Below are 17,188 nucleotides of genomic sequence, written 5' to 3' on the forward strand. Positions count from 1 at the left end.
AAGTGAATGCTTAAGGTGATGAGTAAGATGTGAACTCTCTTCCTGGATTGTTAAAGGAAGACTCATCCAGGCAAGCTAAGAGTCAATTGACAGCATGTTGATGAACCCTTCCATCACTTCTCTGATGATTGCGAGTCGAGAGTACATTGATGGGATGATCATTAGTCAATTATACTTTTGTTGCTTTTGGTGGCCAGGACATAATTGGACAAACATCCACATTATCAGGTAGATATCAGTGATGTAGCTGTGTCTGAACAGTCTAGCTTGAGGCATAGCTCATTCTGGAGCATGTCTTCCACTGGGCTGTCAAGACCCACAACTTTAGTTGTATCCAGGACAATCTGCCATTTGTTGATTATATACAAAGTAAATGGAATTGGGCAGATACTAGCTTCTGTAACAGTCTGGACCTATGGAGGTGGATAAATGCCAGTTGTTTCTAGCCGAAGGTATTGCAGGCACTTCAGCCTTGTCTTTTGTTTCATGAGCCAAGTTGTCTCATGTTCTTAAATGTCCAGCCAGAGTACACACTGTACAAATGACAAGTGAGGTCAGATACGGATTTCTGAAATAGGCTTTTCAGAGAATAAAAGTCTACACTCCATGTGAATGATGCATATTTCCTTGAAATGCTCAATAAAATAGAAGTATCAACCAACTTCACAAAAGGAAGAACATAAGAACTACAGGTAAGAGTAGGCCATCTAGCCCTTTGAGCCTGGTCTGCCATTCAATAAGATCATGGCTGATCTTTTCATGGACTCAGCTTCACTTACCTGCCCACTCACCATAACCTTTAATTCCTTTGCCATTCAAAAACTTATTGATCCTTGCCTTAAAAACATTCAACGAAGTAACCATAACTGCTTTGCTGGGCAGGGAATTTCACAGATTCACAACCCTTTGGGTGAAGAAGTTCCTCCTCAACTCAGTGTTAAATCTGCTCCCCCTTATTTTGAGGCCTTGCCCCCCAGTTCTAGTTTCACCTGCCAGTGAAAACAACCTCCTTGATTCGATCTTAGATATTCCTTCATAATCTTATATGTTTCTATAATATCTCCCCTCATTCTCCTGAATTCCAATGAGCATTGGTCTACTCAGTCTCTCCTCATAAGCCAACCCTCTCAACTCCAGAATCAATCCAGTGAATGTCCTCTGCATCCCCTCCAATGCCAGTGTATCATTTCTGAAGTAAAGAGACCAAAACTATACAGAGTGCTCCTGTTGTGGCCTCACCAGCATCTTATACAGCATAACATAATCTCCCTGTTTTTAAACTCCACCCTTCTAGCAATGAAGGACAAAGTTCTATTTGCTGCACCTACAAACCAGCTTTCTGTATTCATATACGAGGACACCCAGGTCCCTCTGCACAGTAGCATGCTGCAATTTTTTATCATTTAAATAGTCCATTTTGCTGTTATTCCTACCAAATGGATGACCTCACATTTACCAACATTGGATTCCATCTGCCAGACCCTCACCCACTCACTTAAACTATCTATATCTCTTCGCAGACTTCGTGTCCTTTGCACACTCTGCTCTGCCACTCATTTGAGTGTCATCCGCAAATTTTGACACTGTACAATTGACCCCCAACTCCAAATCATCTATATAAATTGTAAACAATTGCTGTCCCAACAGTGATCCCGCAGGCTCACCACTAGCCACTGATCGCCAACCAGAAAAACACCCGTTTACCTCAACTCTTTGTTTTTTGTTAGTCAACCAATCCTCTATCCACATTAATACATTACCTGAAGATAATGTGAGACATTATAACCACCAAAATTACTTCCATATTCATTCCAAGTAACTGTAGATATTCCAGACTTAAAGATTTAAAGATTTCTGTTTTTCGACAATTATGGACCTCTATCCTTCATCACCTTCTAAGCAAAAGAATCAAGTGCCCAGGAAGGTTGTCAATTATCAAATCTCATCAACATCGTTCTTTGATGGAAACAGTTCTCCCTTCAGGGTCGAAACCAATACTGCAGACTTTCATGAACAATCTTCGAGCAGAACTGTCAAGAGTAACAAACTCCCCGATTCTCCTTCACACCAACATTTGATTTGCCTGGATCAAGGACTGCAGAAAGAAGTCTCACAATACCAGTTTAAAGTCAGAACCTGTTGTTCTGAAAGCTTGTGGCGTTTGATACAAATAAACCCGTTGGACTTTAAGCTGGTATTGTGAGACTTCTTTCTGTTTTTACCCCAGTCCATCACCGGCATTTCGACATCAAGGACTGCATCTAAATGTGTGCTGTCAGACAACAGGAAAGAGGAGAAAAAGATACCAAAGTACTCCTTTCTTTATCGCTTCCCTCACAAATGAAGTTTTGGTGACAGTGGGCCAAATGTTTACTCCATTTTTGTTATTTGTAAGCTGTTTGTTGTTGTGTGCAATGCCTTTAAGACTGGCCTTACATGGCCACGCAAGCTTCCACCTCAGGGGAACATTGGTCCAGTGCAGTCTTTTAGTACTCGGTGCATTTCAGATTGTTGAGAGAGAAAACATTGACAGACATTCATAATAAGTGCTACCACTTACCAATCAGTGAACTTCCTTTCAATAAAAATTTGATTTCACATCAAAGGAATAAATCAGAGAAGGTAGATGTTAATCTAAATGTAATTACTTTCAGTCCTGATAATGAAAAATGCTCTGCCTATTTTAACAGTGTATGGTCTATTGTTCAAAGGCCATTTCCCTAGAATACTCCTTCAAGTAAATGTCACAAAAGTGGATTAATGGCTCAGATCAGAAGACAATCAGTTTACCAGTATCCACCGGCTGATTAAATAGTTTGAGAGAGTGAAATCTCAGTTATTCAGCTAAGGTTCGATATTTATTCCTCAATCAAAACCAAAGCAGATTATTAGGTAATCATCACATGTTTTTTTTGTTGCACTCCACTCTGCACAAACTGGCTGTCACATTTTCTACATTACAACAGCCACTAAAACTGAAACAGTTCACTGGATGTCCCAAAGAGTCAGAGGTCATGAAAGATGCTATATAAATGCAGTTCTTGGATTTTCACTGTCTTTCAGCCCAAGGATAAAATGAAAATGTCAGCTGTTCAAGAATGTCCAGCATGAAACCACAGAATGATAGTGCAGAGAAAGACCATTCAACTTCTGCACCTCATTTCCTCAGCGATACTCACCTCCACTTGCGACTGCCGAAATCAGCTGGTGTTGCAGTGTGATGACACAAGTGTAATTAAATATATACATGGTTTTTCTTTTTTAAGGGAATCAAAGGTGTGAAAGCAAGTTAATAATTCAATTTCAGCCAGGTTAATGGACTTGTGATTATACAAGAAGGTCCCCTGGGATTTCTGATTCAAGTTGATTGACAGGATCATGTCATAAGCTGGGTCAGTAGCAGAGAAAAACATGCATTTGCAGTTGTACAGTTGGCCCCAGCTGGGAGTCTGCAGAACACAAAGGCCTGCAAACTGCTCTAAATCTTATTTTCTCTCTGAAAGCTTAAGATTGTTAATACAATATATAGCAAGTATGTTTATGATTGCTAACTGAATTTAAAGTGGCATTTTAAGTCTGTAAGAGTTGCTTATTTCAAACTGAAACAGTCATGAGCTAGAAAGTTGCTTCCTTTCAAAGTTAAATATTGTTCAACTGTTAATAGTTAAATTGCTTCATTTGTAAGTTATATTTAAACTGTGTTAGTAAATAAAGTTTGTTTTACTATAAAAATACCCCTAATTTGTCAGTGGAATCATTCCTGGAAGGAAGTATCCTTTCCTCACATTTGTACCAAAATAGAAAAAGCATTGGGGTCTAATCTGGTTTCCTAATGTAATTAGGGATTTTGGTCCAGAATACTAAAAACAGCCTCCTGCAAACAGCTGCCAACAATTCCAATTGCCTGACCAATCATAGACTGAACAACTACATGCCCAAAAGAACTGCTCAAGATACTTTCCCACCAGTTAATAGTCTATAGAAATGTAGACTTTCAAATCAATATGGAACGAGTTATTGAAAGACGCTTTAAAACATTCAAGAAAAACATTTGGTTGCTATCCCAAATTAATACTGTCAACCTAAAACATTATAGATTGACTGAAAGCTAATCATGAGAAAATAACAGTACTGTTAGTTAAGAGCTAGAATCCGTAGCCAAAGAGTTCACAATATTGTAAAAGATATAATAATCCTCTATTGTAGAACTTGTAAAGCAGCATGAAATTATTTAGATTTCCAAATATGCTAAAAGTTGACCAAAATTATGAACATAAAGATTAAACCAAGAGAGATTCCAAAACCCTGATGGATCCAGAGGCAGCTGGGCTTACCCTGGAACTCAGAAAATGTAGGGAGTGAGTCTTCAGTTGAAATGAACAAACTAACGGTTAATTTTTTTCTTGCTTTCAAAATAAGTTTTAAAATATACTTGCACTATATCACTGATGTTAAAACATTGCAACAGGCAGGCGTAATATCTAAAACAGAACAATCTATATTCACTGTACATTCTCAAATATCATTCCATATATCCTGTTGCTAGTCTAAAAACATAATTAACAATAAATTATTTTTATTCTATGCAAATGTATACAAAAAGCAGTTATCTGAGTCATTAAATGTAGATAATTCCATTCCATAATTGGGATACACATATCCAAATAATCTATGGGCAACGCAAAAGCAATCCATGCAACTTTTTAAAGAATAACCTGGAGAAAATTATCCATGAAATTCTTTCCCATTTTCCTAATTATTCTTGAGACTTCAAGTGTAGCAAGTTCAAACACAGCTGTGTGTTTGTCAAGTACTTGAGAGACAAGGAACTTCCTCCCAGAGAGAACAATCAACACAGTTCAGTCTGTCACTTATCCCAGAACAGATCATGTATAGTGCTGAGAGCAAATTCTGAGGTAACCCTTTTTGGTTGGAGATGTTCCAGGTGTACACTTGTGAAAAATGTCAACTGTTTGAAATGTGTTTTTGGACAATGGTAGAAAACCAATTTGAACAGAAAAGGCAAGTCACAGTGGATCAATGCTAATCTTCTATACGTACACCGTCACACCAGAAGACAGAAACATAAAAACAGGTGGTAAGATTTTCCCTAAGTATTTTTTAAAAAAAATATGGTGAGTACTGGTTCTATAGGAAATCAGTCTGGAGAATCAATAATAAAAATGAAAGAGGTGGCAGATCTCATCAGTTTTCACTATAGAGGATACAAGTAACAACACAGAAGCAGCTATGAACCAGGAAATGGAAAGAAGGAAGAAACTCAGAAGAATTACAGTCACCAGAGAAATGGTACTGAGCAAATTGTTAGAGTTGTGGGCTGACAAGAGCCTAGGTCCTGATAGACTTCATTTCAAAGTTTTAAAAAGTGTCCAGTGAGATAGTTGATGCAGTGGTTTTAATTTTCCTAAAGTCCTTAGATTCAGGGAAGGTTCCATTAGATTGGGAGATAGCAAATTATTCAAAAAAGGTGGAAAGACAGAAAGCAGGAAACTATAGACCAATGAGCCTAGGATCTGTTGTGGGGAAAATGTTGGAAGCTATTATTAAAGAAGTTATAGCAGGACACTTGAATAAGTTCAAGATAATTATGTAGAGTCACCGTGGTTTTGTGAAAGGGAAATCATGATTAGCTAACTTATGGGAGTTTTTTGAAGTAGTAACAATATGCTGTAGGTAAATGAGAACAGATGGATGCAGTGTATTTAGATTTACAGAATGCATCTGATAAAGTGCATCAAAGTTTACTGCGTAAAATAACAGTTATTATGGGGGTAACATATTGGCATGAATGTAATATTGGCTGACTGACAAGAAGCAGAGTGTCTTTTTCTGGTTGTAATGAGTGGTGTAGCACAGGGATCAATGTTGGGACCAAAACTGTTCACAATTTATGTAAACAACTTGGATGAAGGGACTGTATGGATGACTGCCAAATAACTTGAAGAGAACATAAGATGACTACAAAGGGACATCGATAGGTTAAACAAGTGGGCAAAGACCTGGCAAATGGAGTATAATGTGGGAAAATATAAAATTGTCCATTTTGGAAGGAAAAATTAAAAAAAACATAATATATAAATAACAAGAGATTGTAAAGCTCGGACACGCTGAGAAATCTAGGTTCCTAGCACATGAATCACAAAAGGCCACTACACAAGTAGAGCAAGTAATTTGAAAGCTAATAGAATGTTATCATTAATTGCAGGGGAAATTAAATACAAAAGTTATGCTTCCAGCTATACAAGGCCAGGGCAATAGTGAGACCACTTTTGGAGTATTGTTACAGTATTGGTCACCTTATTTAAGATGTAAATATGCTGGAACCAATTCAGAGAACGTTTACCAAGCCAATATCTGGAATGGTCTTATCAGGGAAGGATGGACAGGTTAGATTTGTATCCATTAGCGATTAGAAGGGTAAGAGGCAACTTGATCAAAACCTTTAAGATCCTGAGGAATCTTGACAGAGCGAACGTGGAGAGGATATTTCCTGTGCATGGTATGGCCATGCTTGGAATACTGTGTACAGTTCTGGTCACCCTATTATGGAAAGGATATTATTAAACTGGAAAGACTGCAGAAAAGGCTTACTAGGATGCTACCAGGACTTGATGGATTGAGTTATAAACAGAGACTAGGACTTTTTTCTCTGAAGCACAGAAGGCTGAGATCTTATAGGGATCTATAAAATAATGATGGGGCATAGATCAGCTAGACAGTCAATATCTTTTCCCAAAGACAGGGGAGTCTAAAAGTAGAGGGCACAGGTTTAAGGTGAGAGGGGGGAGATGCAGAAGTGTCCAGAGGGGCAATTTCTTACACACGGAGGGTGATGAGTGTCTGGAACAAGCTGCCAGAGGTGGTAGTAGAGGTGGGCACAATGTTGTCTTTTAAAAAGCATTTAGACAGTTACATGGGTAAGAGGGATATGGGCCAAATGAGGGCAACTGGGATTAACTTAGGGGTTTAAAAAAAAAAGGGCGGCATGTACAAGTTGGGCCGAAGGGCCTGTTTCTATGCTGCAAACCAGAATCTAGCAATAGGGATGCTTTTGAAAAATAGGGTGTTATTCGTGTAAGACAGAGATAAGCAGAATTTCTTTCACTGAGAAATAGGAGTTTTCTGAACTCTCGTCCACAAAAGGTGGTTCGAAACAGAGTCTTTGAATGATTTTAAACCAGAGCGAGATAGATTCTTGATTATTGGAGCAGGCAGGAGTGTGGGATTAAGATTAAATCAGATCAGCCATGATCTCATTGAATGGCGGAATATGCTGGAGAAGCCAAGTGGCATACTTCTGCTCCTAATTCACATGTCCCTATGTAAGCTGAATGTTCTTCAGCCTTCAACTCAAATGGGGCTGGGGGGAGTTTGGGAAGAAAAATAAAACCACCATAGCTTAAACACTGATGCCAATACCAACACCCTAATATATAGCTGTAGTATCTGGTCTGCAAACCCTTGTATGCAACCACAGTGCAAGTTCACTTTCTGAAAGATGTTAAGAGGCATAATGCCAATCAGCTGTATAATTTGGTGGAAAATTACCATTTGCTTTTACCTTTTTTTGTAGGTGCATCCTGGACTGAAAGTGTAATGAGCTTTTGATTGGCTGGCAAAATCGGCCGTTCTGCTTCTGCTTGTTTCCGCTTCATCTCCCGATTAAACTGACGCCGTTCAGCCCAGGTCCTAAATTTCTTCACAGTGACTTGTTCGAAATCAAAGCGTTTTTCCAGGTATTTTTTAAATTCCTCAATAGCTGGAAACGTTGCAGATTTTTTTAATTGCATAAAAATAACACGGGAAAGTTAACAGGAGAAATCTGCATTCAGTGTACTTTTCTAGACTGACAGTCCCAGGAACAAATTTGGAAAGTTAGTTAAAATGTAATTAGTTTTGAACATAAATTTCCTTAAGATTCATTTTGTACTACTTAATCAAAGCTGTGACAGCAAGTCATAATCGCAACTACCTTAACGTGATGATTATCTGGGTGATAAACACAATATTTGTAGCAGATTTCAGACACAAGCACTTCCAAGAAACAAAAATGTAATTTGCCAAAAGGCAGGGAAGTTTTTAGATATGGCCCTTCAGAAAAGGCTTCAAAATCTTACTCAAAGGTATTCTAAATTTTAGCTGTGCCATCATAGGGCAGTGTGGACTTGATACTTGCCAAGAGAAAGGCAGCATGCAACAAAAGGTTCAGTGGTTGAGTCACCACGTACCTCCTCGATGCAACTAAAGCCCAAGTGACATGGTAGAGGCCTGGCAGCAGGCCCTCATTGTCATGGAGAACTTAAGTGAGAAACAAATCAAAAACCACTGCATTCATGCATACCTCCATACTGACAGATAGACATTACAAATGCAAATTACATTTACCCTTCTATCTTAGATATGATCAAGAATCATCTTACCAACAGATTCCTCTTTGCATACTTCTACTTTAGCCTTCACCTGTCCAAGGGCTCCTGCTGCAATGATTCCACCCAAGGAGTCTCTTTCATCTAAGGATTTAGAGTATATTGTACCTGAACTACTGAGAGGTACTGAATTAGTAACAGAGTTGTGATCAGTGGCAGTGTAGTCTAGTTTCTCATTTATTTCTATAGGTGTGTCCTCACAATTTTCTGGAGACATTTCTCCATTCGTGGTCACTTTGGTTATCTCTCCATTACTAGCCAGCTTATTCTGCTCTCTCTCTTCTTGGTCTCTCATTTTCATATAGTGTAGACAGGGAATGCTGCTCTGTGGAGGATCATGTTTCTGCGCAGAACAAAAATAAAAATAAACTTTGGATCCACTTATGCACAAGATTTTCAAAAGACATTCAGTAAAAACAAATGAACTTGCTGATTGATGAAAGGATATTAGCATGGAAATACCAAGGCCAGGCCACGATGTCAAGTATCAAAAAGAAGACAAGAAGAAAGATGGACCATCTTCAGATTATTGATTGCATGTTTCCCAGCAATCAACTTAGAAGGAAGCACCTGCAGATTGCCCATTAAGGACCGGTAAAGGCAACATTTGGAGATGGGAGAAAATAAAACAGGCCAAGTTCAAGTCACCCACCCATATTTTTCTTGCACATCACATGGAAAATTCTAACAAAGCAGAAGTTGTGACAGAAGAAGCATTTTCCAAAATATGCACTGTGGAGATAACAAAAGGGAAAGCGATAGTAAACAATACAATTAGCCTGGCTGAGGCTAACACTTGGCTGGGGAATTAGAAGGAAAGAAGAGCAATAAATGCTACATGAAGGCTGTAGCTTTGAAAAAAATTACAGGTAGCATTGTCTACCATTCCAATAGATAAGAGCACATGAAGTGTGAAATGAGAAAATGCAGCTATACATTTTCATGCCTTTCCAATTAGAAATAGCCACAATCCACTCTGCACACAAACAAAAACCCACTGCTTTCAAAATGAATACATTACCACTGTAGCTTATTTTCTGCAGAGTTAACTTGGCAGAGTGATTTGAGAAGAAATAAAGGAGTTACATGATAAATCATAGCACCCACGTTAAAACATAGCTCAAGAAACTAAATACATTTCTGCAATGGTTTTCAGAAAATCAGAATCCAAATAGGAAGGTCAAAAATAACTTGGGTTCAATCCAAGACCTACAGTCTTAACTTAACCACAAGAGCTTCTGGTGTAAATAAACTCACCATTACTGGGTTAGACAAGGGGAATAAAATTAGCCATCAACCACTATCCACTTAACCTCCAGTAAAATTGCAAAAATAGCTCACCCTACACTCACCAAGTCAGCCCCAGTGGAGATCCGCACAGACTGTAGCTGAGGTCTAACCATAACATCACTGGACTAGCAATCCAGAGCTATTGCTCTGATGACTAGTTCTACCACTGGTGGAATTTAAAATCAATTAATAAAATCTGAAATTGTAATTTGTCTCAGCACTGGCAACCACAAAACTATTGTCATAAAAACCCATATGGTTCATTAATGCCCTCTAGGGAAGGAAATCTGCCAACTTAACCTGGTCTGGTTCCAAATCCACAGCAATGTGACTGACTCTTAATTACTCTCTGAAATGGCCCAGCAAATCATTCAGTTCAAGGGCAATTAGGGATGCGCAACAAATGCAGGTCTTGTCACTGATTCTCACATCCCATTGAAGAATAAAAGCAAAATCATGAATTAACATCCAAAAAGCACCATCCAATGACAACAAATATGACATGATTAGTACACCCATATCCCAAAAATTAACTTTAAAAAAGTCACTGCCTTCAGCAGAAAATGGATCATGTAACTATTTTCAAGGTGTGTTACTTAATTTATTTCCTACCCTGATGCTTCCGGTTCCTAAGAAATAAGGTCGAGACCAAGTAACCACCCTGGTTTCCCTGTGCAGGTAAACTGGAATACCAGAATTATGGAATGTCATGATCCAGCCATCGGGAAGGGGTTCACTTGGTGGACGGCCACGATCTATAAAGAATAAAACAAACTTAATACCAGTCAAAGGAGAAGCATCAGCTCCTAAGAACAAAGAATGAATGGAACACCACCAGAACAAAACAGCAGCTGCGAAAGAGTGATCCAGATGGAGGTTTTAAATTGAAAAAAGTAAAACACTTAACTTCCCAAATCTAACTGAATGGTACAGCAAGGAAATAAGAAAATATATAACAAAGATAAAATTAGGATTTTCTATAAACCTATTGGCAGAGACTCAGGATCAGGTAACCCACTAAATTTTAGGCCAGAGAACAATGTAACCAACAGAAATGTTAGAAGAAAAATGACAAACAGACCTCCGTTTTAGTTGAGGCCAGCCTCTTCTCAGTTCTGCTTAAGATCACCATAACTAAAGTTGAAGCTCATGGAATTGAGGGCAAGTTATAGATCTGATTAGGAGACAGGTTGAGCATCAGGAGACGAAAAAAGAATAATAGCAGGAACTCTAATTCGCATGGTGTGGTATCCCATAACAATCTGCCAATTGGGCCTCAACTATGTATTGCATTTATTAAGGACTTAGATGTTAGGAGAGAAAGCACAATATCCAAGCTTTCAATGACACAAAAGATAGGCAATATTTTAAGTAGCATAGATGAAAACTTAAAATAACAGAGATATTAACAGAGAAAGTGAATGGGTAAAACTGTGGAACTGGATTTCGATATCGGCAAGTGAGAGATCATCTGCATTGGGCCTTAAAAGCAGTAGGAATCCAAAGAGACTTGGGATTAGATACATAGGCCATTAAGATATCATGAACACTACAGAAAATAATCAAAAAGTTAATGGAACGCTAACCTTTATTATCTAAAGGACCATAAAGGGTTAAAAGTCTCTGCACTACAACTTAAGAAGGCTCTATGAGCTTTGGAAGGAGCATAGTGTGGATTTTCTCACATGATACCTGGACTCCAAGGTTTAATTAACTGAGATTACACAAACTTGTGTTGCATTCCTTGGAATTTAAAAGATTAAGTAACTTGCTCAAAGTTTTCAAGATGTTAAGGGGAACTACAGAGAAAAATTAATTCTGCTGGTTGGGGAATCTCAGTCTATGGAACGTGGCCCAACAATTGGGAGCCAGGACATCCAAGACTGAAAGCACAGTGGTTAGCACAGTGCCTCACAGCATCGGGGTCCTGGGTTCAATTCTGGTCTCGGGTGACTGTCTGTGTAGAGCTTGCACATTCTTGCTGTATCTACATGGGTTTCCTCTGGCTGCTGCAGTTTCCTTCTGTCCAAAGACATGGTTAGGTGAACTGGCCATGCTAAATTGACCCTTGATATTAGGGGGACAAGCAAGGTTATAGGGATAGGGCCTGGATGGGATTGTGGTCAGCACAGGCTCAATAGGCCGAAAGGCCTCCTCCTGCAAAGTAGGAATTTTATGAAATTAAAAATCACACCTACACTCAAAAGGGTGATAATATTTTGGAACTCTCTTCCACAAACATTGATTCGAGATTCATTATTCATTTTAAATCAGAGATTGATAAACTTTGGTTGACTAAAGACAATTATATGGAGTTATGTCACGGATCAGCCATGATCTCATTGAATGACAAAACAGCTTTGAACAGCTAAATGACTTTCTCCTGTACCTTAAATATTAGCACAAGTGAGAAAGAATAGGAGCTTTTACTCACATCAAATCTTCGTATATCACATTCATATTTAACCACAAATGTAAAAATTGATAACGAGTTGCCTTTTCTTAAGCACCTTCACATCCCCATCTTAAAAAATCATTACAAATCTGACATTTCTTAATGCCCAGGCCTTGGTTCGAAATGCATTTGAATAGCAGGCATTAAAACTGCCTGAGAGGAATGGAGAGCCACAATAATATCATCTGTTATAAATCCTCAACTCCTTACCTTAAGCTTATGACCTTTCGTTCTAGATTGCACCAGAAGAGGAAGCATCCACTTTGCATCTACTTTGTCAATATCTTTTATCATCTTGTAAACTTCAATTAGATCGCCTCACATTCTTCTTAACTCCAGAGAGTACAAACCTAAACTGCTCAACTGCACTTAAGGAAAGATTATCAGAGAATCCCTACATTGCAGAAGGCGGCCATTCGAACCATCGAGTCTGCACTGACACCAATTCCATCCAGGTCCTATCCCCACTTAGCTACCCTGCTAATCACTCTAACCTATCACATCCCAGAACCCTAAGGGTTAATTTAGCATGTCAGTCAACCTAAGCTGCACATCTTTGGACTTTGGGAGGAAACTGGAATACCCGGCGGAAACCCACGCAGACACAGGGAGAATGTGCAAACTCCACACAAACAGTGACCCAGGCCAGGAATCAAACCCGGGTCCCTGGAACTGTGAGGCAGCAGTGCTAACCATTGTGCCACCTTGCCCCTCATTAGGTAAGTCTGTGATTGCCTTCACAGTAAAATCTTTGGCCAACACAATACCCAATATTCGATGTTAAAAAACTGTCATCTTAGAAAGGTTTGGTTGGAACTGTAAGATACCTTCAGCAAGAAAGGGAAGACCAGGTTAGGTTGTGCATTCCACTTACTTTTTAACACAGTTTTAATTTTGGTCATCATTGGCTGCACACTAGTTTCATCATCAGTTTGGTGGTCACTGTCACCAGTGTTCTCCTCTTCTAACCGTTTCCTCTTTCTGGATGGGGGTAGCACCGCTTCCAGGAGCGCATCAACATCATTATCAAAATCATCCTGTAAAATACAGCATTGAAGGCCATCCCACTATAATAGTATGAAGATTTCTAAATGGGTCATTTCAAAAGAAAAAAAAACGTTTTTAAACTCTAGCTGTATTCACATAATAATTGCGCAATTTAAATCTTTTTTTTTCCATTAAAGCTATAGGATTTTGCACTAAGTTGTGTGACCATGGCCACAAATACTGGTTATTTATCAAGCTGTCCCAAAACTTTTAACATCAGGGATACTAGGTGACTGAAATAAATACTATATGTACACATTCAACCTGTCAGCTAACTTCAGAACACATTACTAAAACAAAAGTGCGCTGATGTTCTTCTGTGGAGCGAAGTTACAGCTCAGAGCAACAATTAATCAATCATTCCAATATTTCCAATTTGGTTCTGGCCAATTTGAAAGCATATTTAACACTACAAAAAGTTAAAAGAATGTTTTTGAACTAATTAAAGATAGTTGCTTCAAAAAAAATGCTTCATAAACTAACAAACTTACCTGAAGAATTACACTGGTGAGCCCAAAGACAAGCTTGCATTTTTATCACTAGATTTTGTAACTACAAAAACGTTACGTGGAATGTCACCATCTAAATTTGATATCTTTGTCATGATAATAAATTTTTTTGAAGCACTGAAAACTATATATATATATATTACAGCCTTGCGGCTCTTTATAAAATGGGCAGGTTATTTCAAATCGAAACACATACCATACACTAAAAATGCAAAAGATACTGTTGCACACTTCCGTTGTCAGGGTTTAAACTTCCAGGCTGGGTTCGATGCCATCATTGTATTGAGCTTTATCTAATGCTCTGGTCAGTCTTCAGAGTTGGTTCATCCATACACACCTACAGATGGGTGGACACAACTCCGACTAACCAATTCATAGACAAGGGACTGGCATCAGAACTACGCAGCAGTTTGCATTTCTGTTCATCCATTCTACAGACTGAAAGACCACAGTTGCAGAAAAAGAAGCGAAGTAGTAATGGAAGAATATTTCTGCATTTAATAAGACAATCTGCATATTCATCAATAATGCAAATACTTCCCTTCACTAACTGAAAATAAATATAGCTTGCTGCATTGTGGACAGGAATAAATTGAATTTTTGACTCTGAAACTCTACCAGCTGTACCGGTTATGTAGGTGGACAGGATGTGCTGATCTGAAAGAGCTGGAGAATAAACACAGGGTTCAAAATACTTTACATATTACCTGATGCATGTAAATTAAGTGAACAATTAGAAATCTGATCTGAAATGGCCTGCAAACCTCATTTGTTAGGAAGCATTGAGGTCCAGCGTGCTTTTTTTTTGCAATTTAATGACAGGCCAATCTTTAATAAGGTTACATGCATCAAGCAGGTGAAAGGGGCAAAAAGGAAAAGGCAGACAAGGCAATTATATAACACAAGGATAACTCCACGTGCAATCACATGTGCACGTGAGTATTTTGAACCCTGCTCACATACCTCAAATGAATAACTCATAGCTTCTTCATCGACGTGATCCTGCTGTATGATCATTTCAGATTTGAAACCTGTTCCCTCAATATCATCTGCTTCGAAGTTTTCTGTAAAGTCTTCTAGTTCATCGAGTACTGCAAATTCCACTTTTTTCTCTTGATTGTCTTCAACTTCTTGCTTATCAGTACCTTTACTGCAGAGGCCCCCTGATCCCACTACTCTATTACTGTCAAAAGGAGTTCCATGCAAATCTCCATTCACACTATTGATAAATTCAATATTTTTCTCACCAGACTCAACACCAGTATAAACTACCTGTCTGTCCTTGCTTTTACTATTATCTGTAAAGACAACTCGAATTTTTACATCTTTGAGCAACTTAATATCAGGGGCAAACTTAGGAACAGCTGGTGCGTGACGTGCTGTTCTTGGATTCAGTGGACAGCTTCCCGATACTGCTGTGAATTGATTATTAAAGACAGTGGATTCCATCGTAACAAGCTGGTCTTGGCTGCACGTGTTACAGTCCCCAGCGGGAGTGTCTGAAAGTCCATCACCACCAGAGCCAACGTCCATAACTTCTGCGTCACTGGACGTTTGCAGGGGAGGTGGTGGAGGCGGCGGCGTACTTGGAGGAAGAGGTGGGGGACACGGTTGATTCTCCACATTCAGTGGCTCTTTGGGCATAGGTGGTATACTTCCAAACGTCTCCATCTTTCAAAACCTAATATTAATTCTAAGCTATAAAGAGTCCTGAACAAAATATCTTAATCAAATACCCAATTAAGAAATTAAACATAAGCCAGTCCAAGTGAATTATCTGAAAGTTATGGTACTAATCAAATTTTACAGATGATTCAGTTAAGCTGACTACATTGTTCTTTTCATTAAAGTAGACAGCTTTCAGAATCACTGTCTCAATTATTGGAAATCACAATGTATTCAGCTTAATCAACGCCTGCGATTAGACAAGAGTTCATCATCTTGAGTCCTTGACACCATCTTCTACTGATCACCACCTGCAAGAGAGAATAAAATGCAATTCATCACTCTGTCAGTGAAAACCTGGTTGTCACAACAATGCTGGCTGGTGTAGTCTTAAATTCCCATTTGTTCTCTGTTTCACCACCTATCCTAGAGACTTGAGTACATAAGGCAACACTTCAATGCAGTATTGAGGGTGCGCTGCACTGTGGGAGCTGTCATATTTTTGGATATGGGACAAAATAAATGTCCAGTCTGCTGTCTCAGGTGAATGTAAAAGATCCTGGGACTTGATTCCCAGAGCCCAGGTGTCCTTGCCATTACTTATCATGCAGCCGATCCCACTCAATTACAACACTCAGCCATTTATTGTGTGTGCATGTGTATAATCTTGCTGTGTGGAAATAGACTGCCACATCTCCCTACATTAGGATACTGGCCAAGCTTCAGTGGCTATTTTGTTGGTTTATTTGTTGGGGCAGCAAGGTAGCACAGCGGTCAGCACTGTTGCTTCACAGCACCAGGGACCTGGGTTTGATTCCCAGCTTGGGTCACAGTCTACATGGAGTTTGCACATTCTCCCCATGTCTGTGTGGGTTTCCTCTGGGTGCTCCAGTTTCCTCCCATATTTTGAGAAACATGCTGGTTAGGTGCATTGACCCAAACAGGTGCCAGACTGTGACGATGAGGGGAATTTCACAGTAACTACACTGCAGTGTTAACGTAAGCCTTATTAAGTCTAATAAATAGACTTTAACTTATTCTTTGTTTGCTACAATACCAAAACAAATGAGACACCTTGACTGATGCAGCACAGAAAAATACGCATTAAGGAATTTATACACAAGTATTCCGCAAATATAATTTCAGAGTTGAAGGTTTTAAAGAACTGAAAAAGTGTTTGAAAATTGGTGCTCACTGATTATGTTTTTATTGCTAAAGACTACTTCAGTTGTACAAGTTCATTTGTATTTGTTTCTCCAGTTTTATTCGATACCCTGGTAAAATCATAATTTCAAAAGGGCAGCACCGTGGCACAGTGGTTAGCACAGATTCCTCACAGCGCCAAGGCCTCGGGTTCAATTCTGGCCTCAGGTCACTGTCTGTGTGAAGTTTGCACATTCGCCCCATGTCTGCGTGGGTTTCCTCTGGGTGCTCTGGCCTCCGCCCATAGTTCAAAGATGTGCGGTTTGGCTTGATTGGCCATGCTAAATTGACCCTAGTGTCAGGAGATTAGCAGGGTAAATATGTGGGGTTATGGGAATAGGGCCTGAGTGGGATTGTGGTTGGTGTAGACTCGATGGGCCAAATAGAATTCCTACAGCGCAGAAGGCAGCTATGATATTCCTACATACATTAAATCTGCCGAATATTTCAGAGAATTAAATCACCCAAATCTACAACTTTGAACTTTTCCAAATCCTTTTTAAAATTATTCCCTGAGCAGTTATCAAATACCCAGCAGGTGATGAAGTAAATTATACATTAAGCAATGCAAA

At 39.0% G+C, this 17,188-nt stretch overlaps 1 protein-coding gene across 3 annotated transcripts in view; it reads right to left on the bottom strand.

The window, feature by feature from the left end:
• The window catches only part of dgcr8 (DGCR8 microprocessor complex subunit), a 47,724-nt gene that overhangs the window by 27,075 nt on the left and 3,461 nt on the right, over positions 1–17,188 (bottom strand). For 2 of the 3 annotated variants that reach the window (XM_080208034.1, XM_080208033.1), the window contains exons 2-6: positions 14,712–15,724; positions 13,067–13,229; positions 10,350–10,492; positions 8,442–8,790; positions 7,583–7,780 (exon numbers count right to left, since the gene is read on the bottom strand). In XM_080208034.1, coding sequence (XP_080064160.1) covers positions 7,583–7,780; positions 8,442–8,790; positions 10,350–10,492; positions 13,067–13,229; positions 14,712–15,419 — 1,561 coding nt within the window. In that variant the 5' untranslated portion in view covers positions 15,420–15,724. Of the gene's footprint in view, positions 1–7,582; positions 7,781–8,441; positions 8,791–10,349; positions 10,493–13,066; positions 13,230–13,944; positions 14,515–14,711; positions 15,725–17,188 lie in introns of those variants that run through there. The other variant, XM_080208035.1, reaches the window with a different exon arrangement.

This window comes from Carcharhinus amblyrhynchos, chromosome 20, assembly GCF_965287045.1.
Source record: "Carcharhinus amblyrhynchos chromosome 20, sCarAmb.v2.hapA, whole genome shotgun sequence".
NCBI classification, from domain to species: Eukaryota; Metazoa; Chordata; class Chondrichthyes; order Carcharhiniformes; family Carcharhinidae; genus Carcharhinus; species Carcharhinus amblyrhynchos.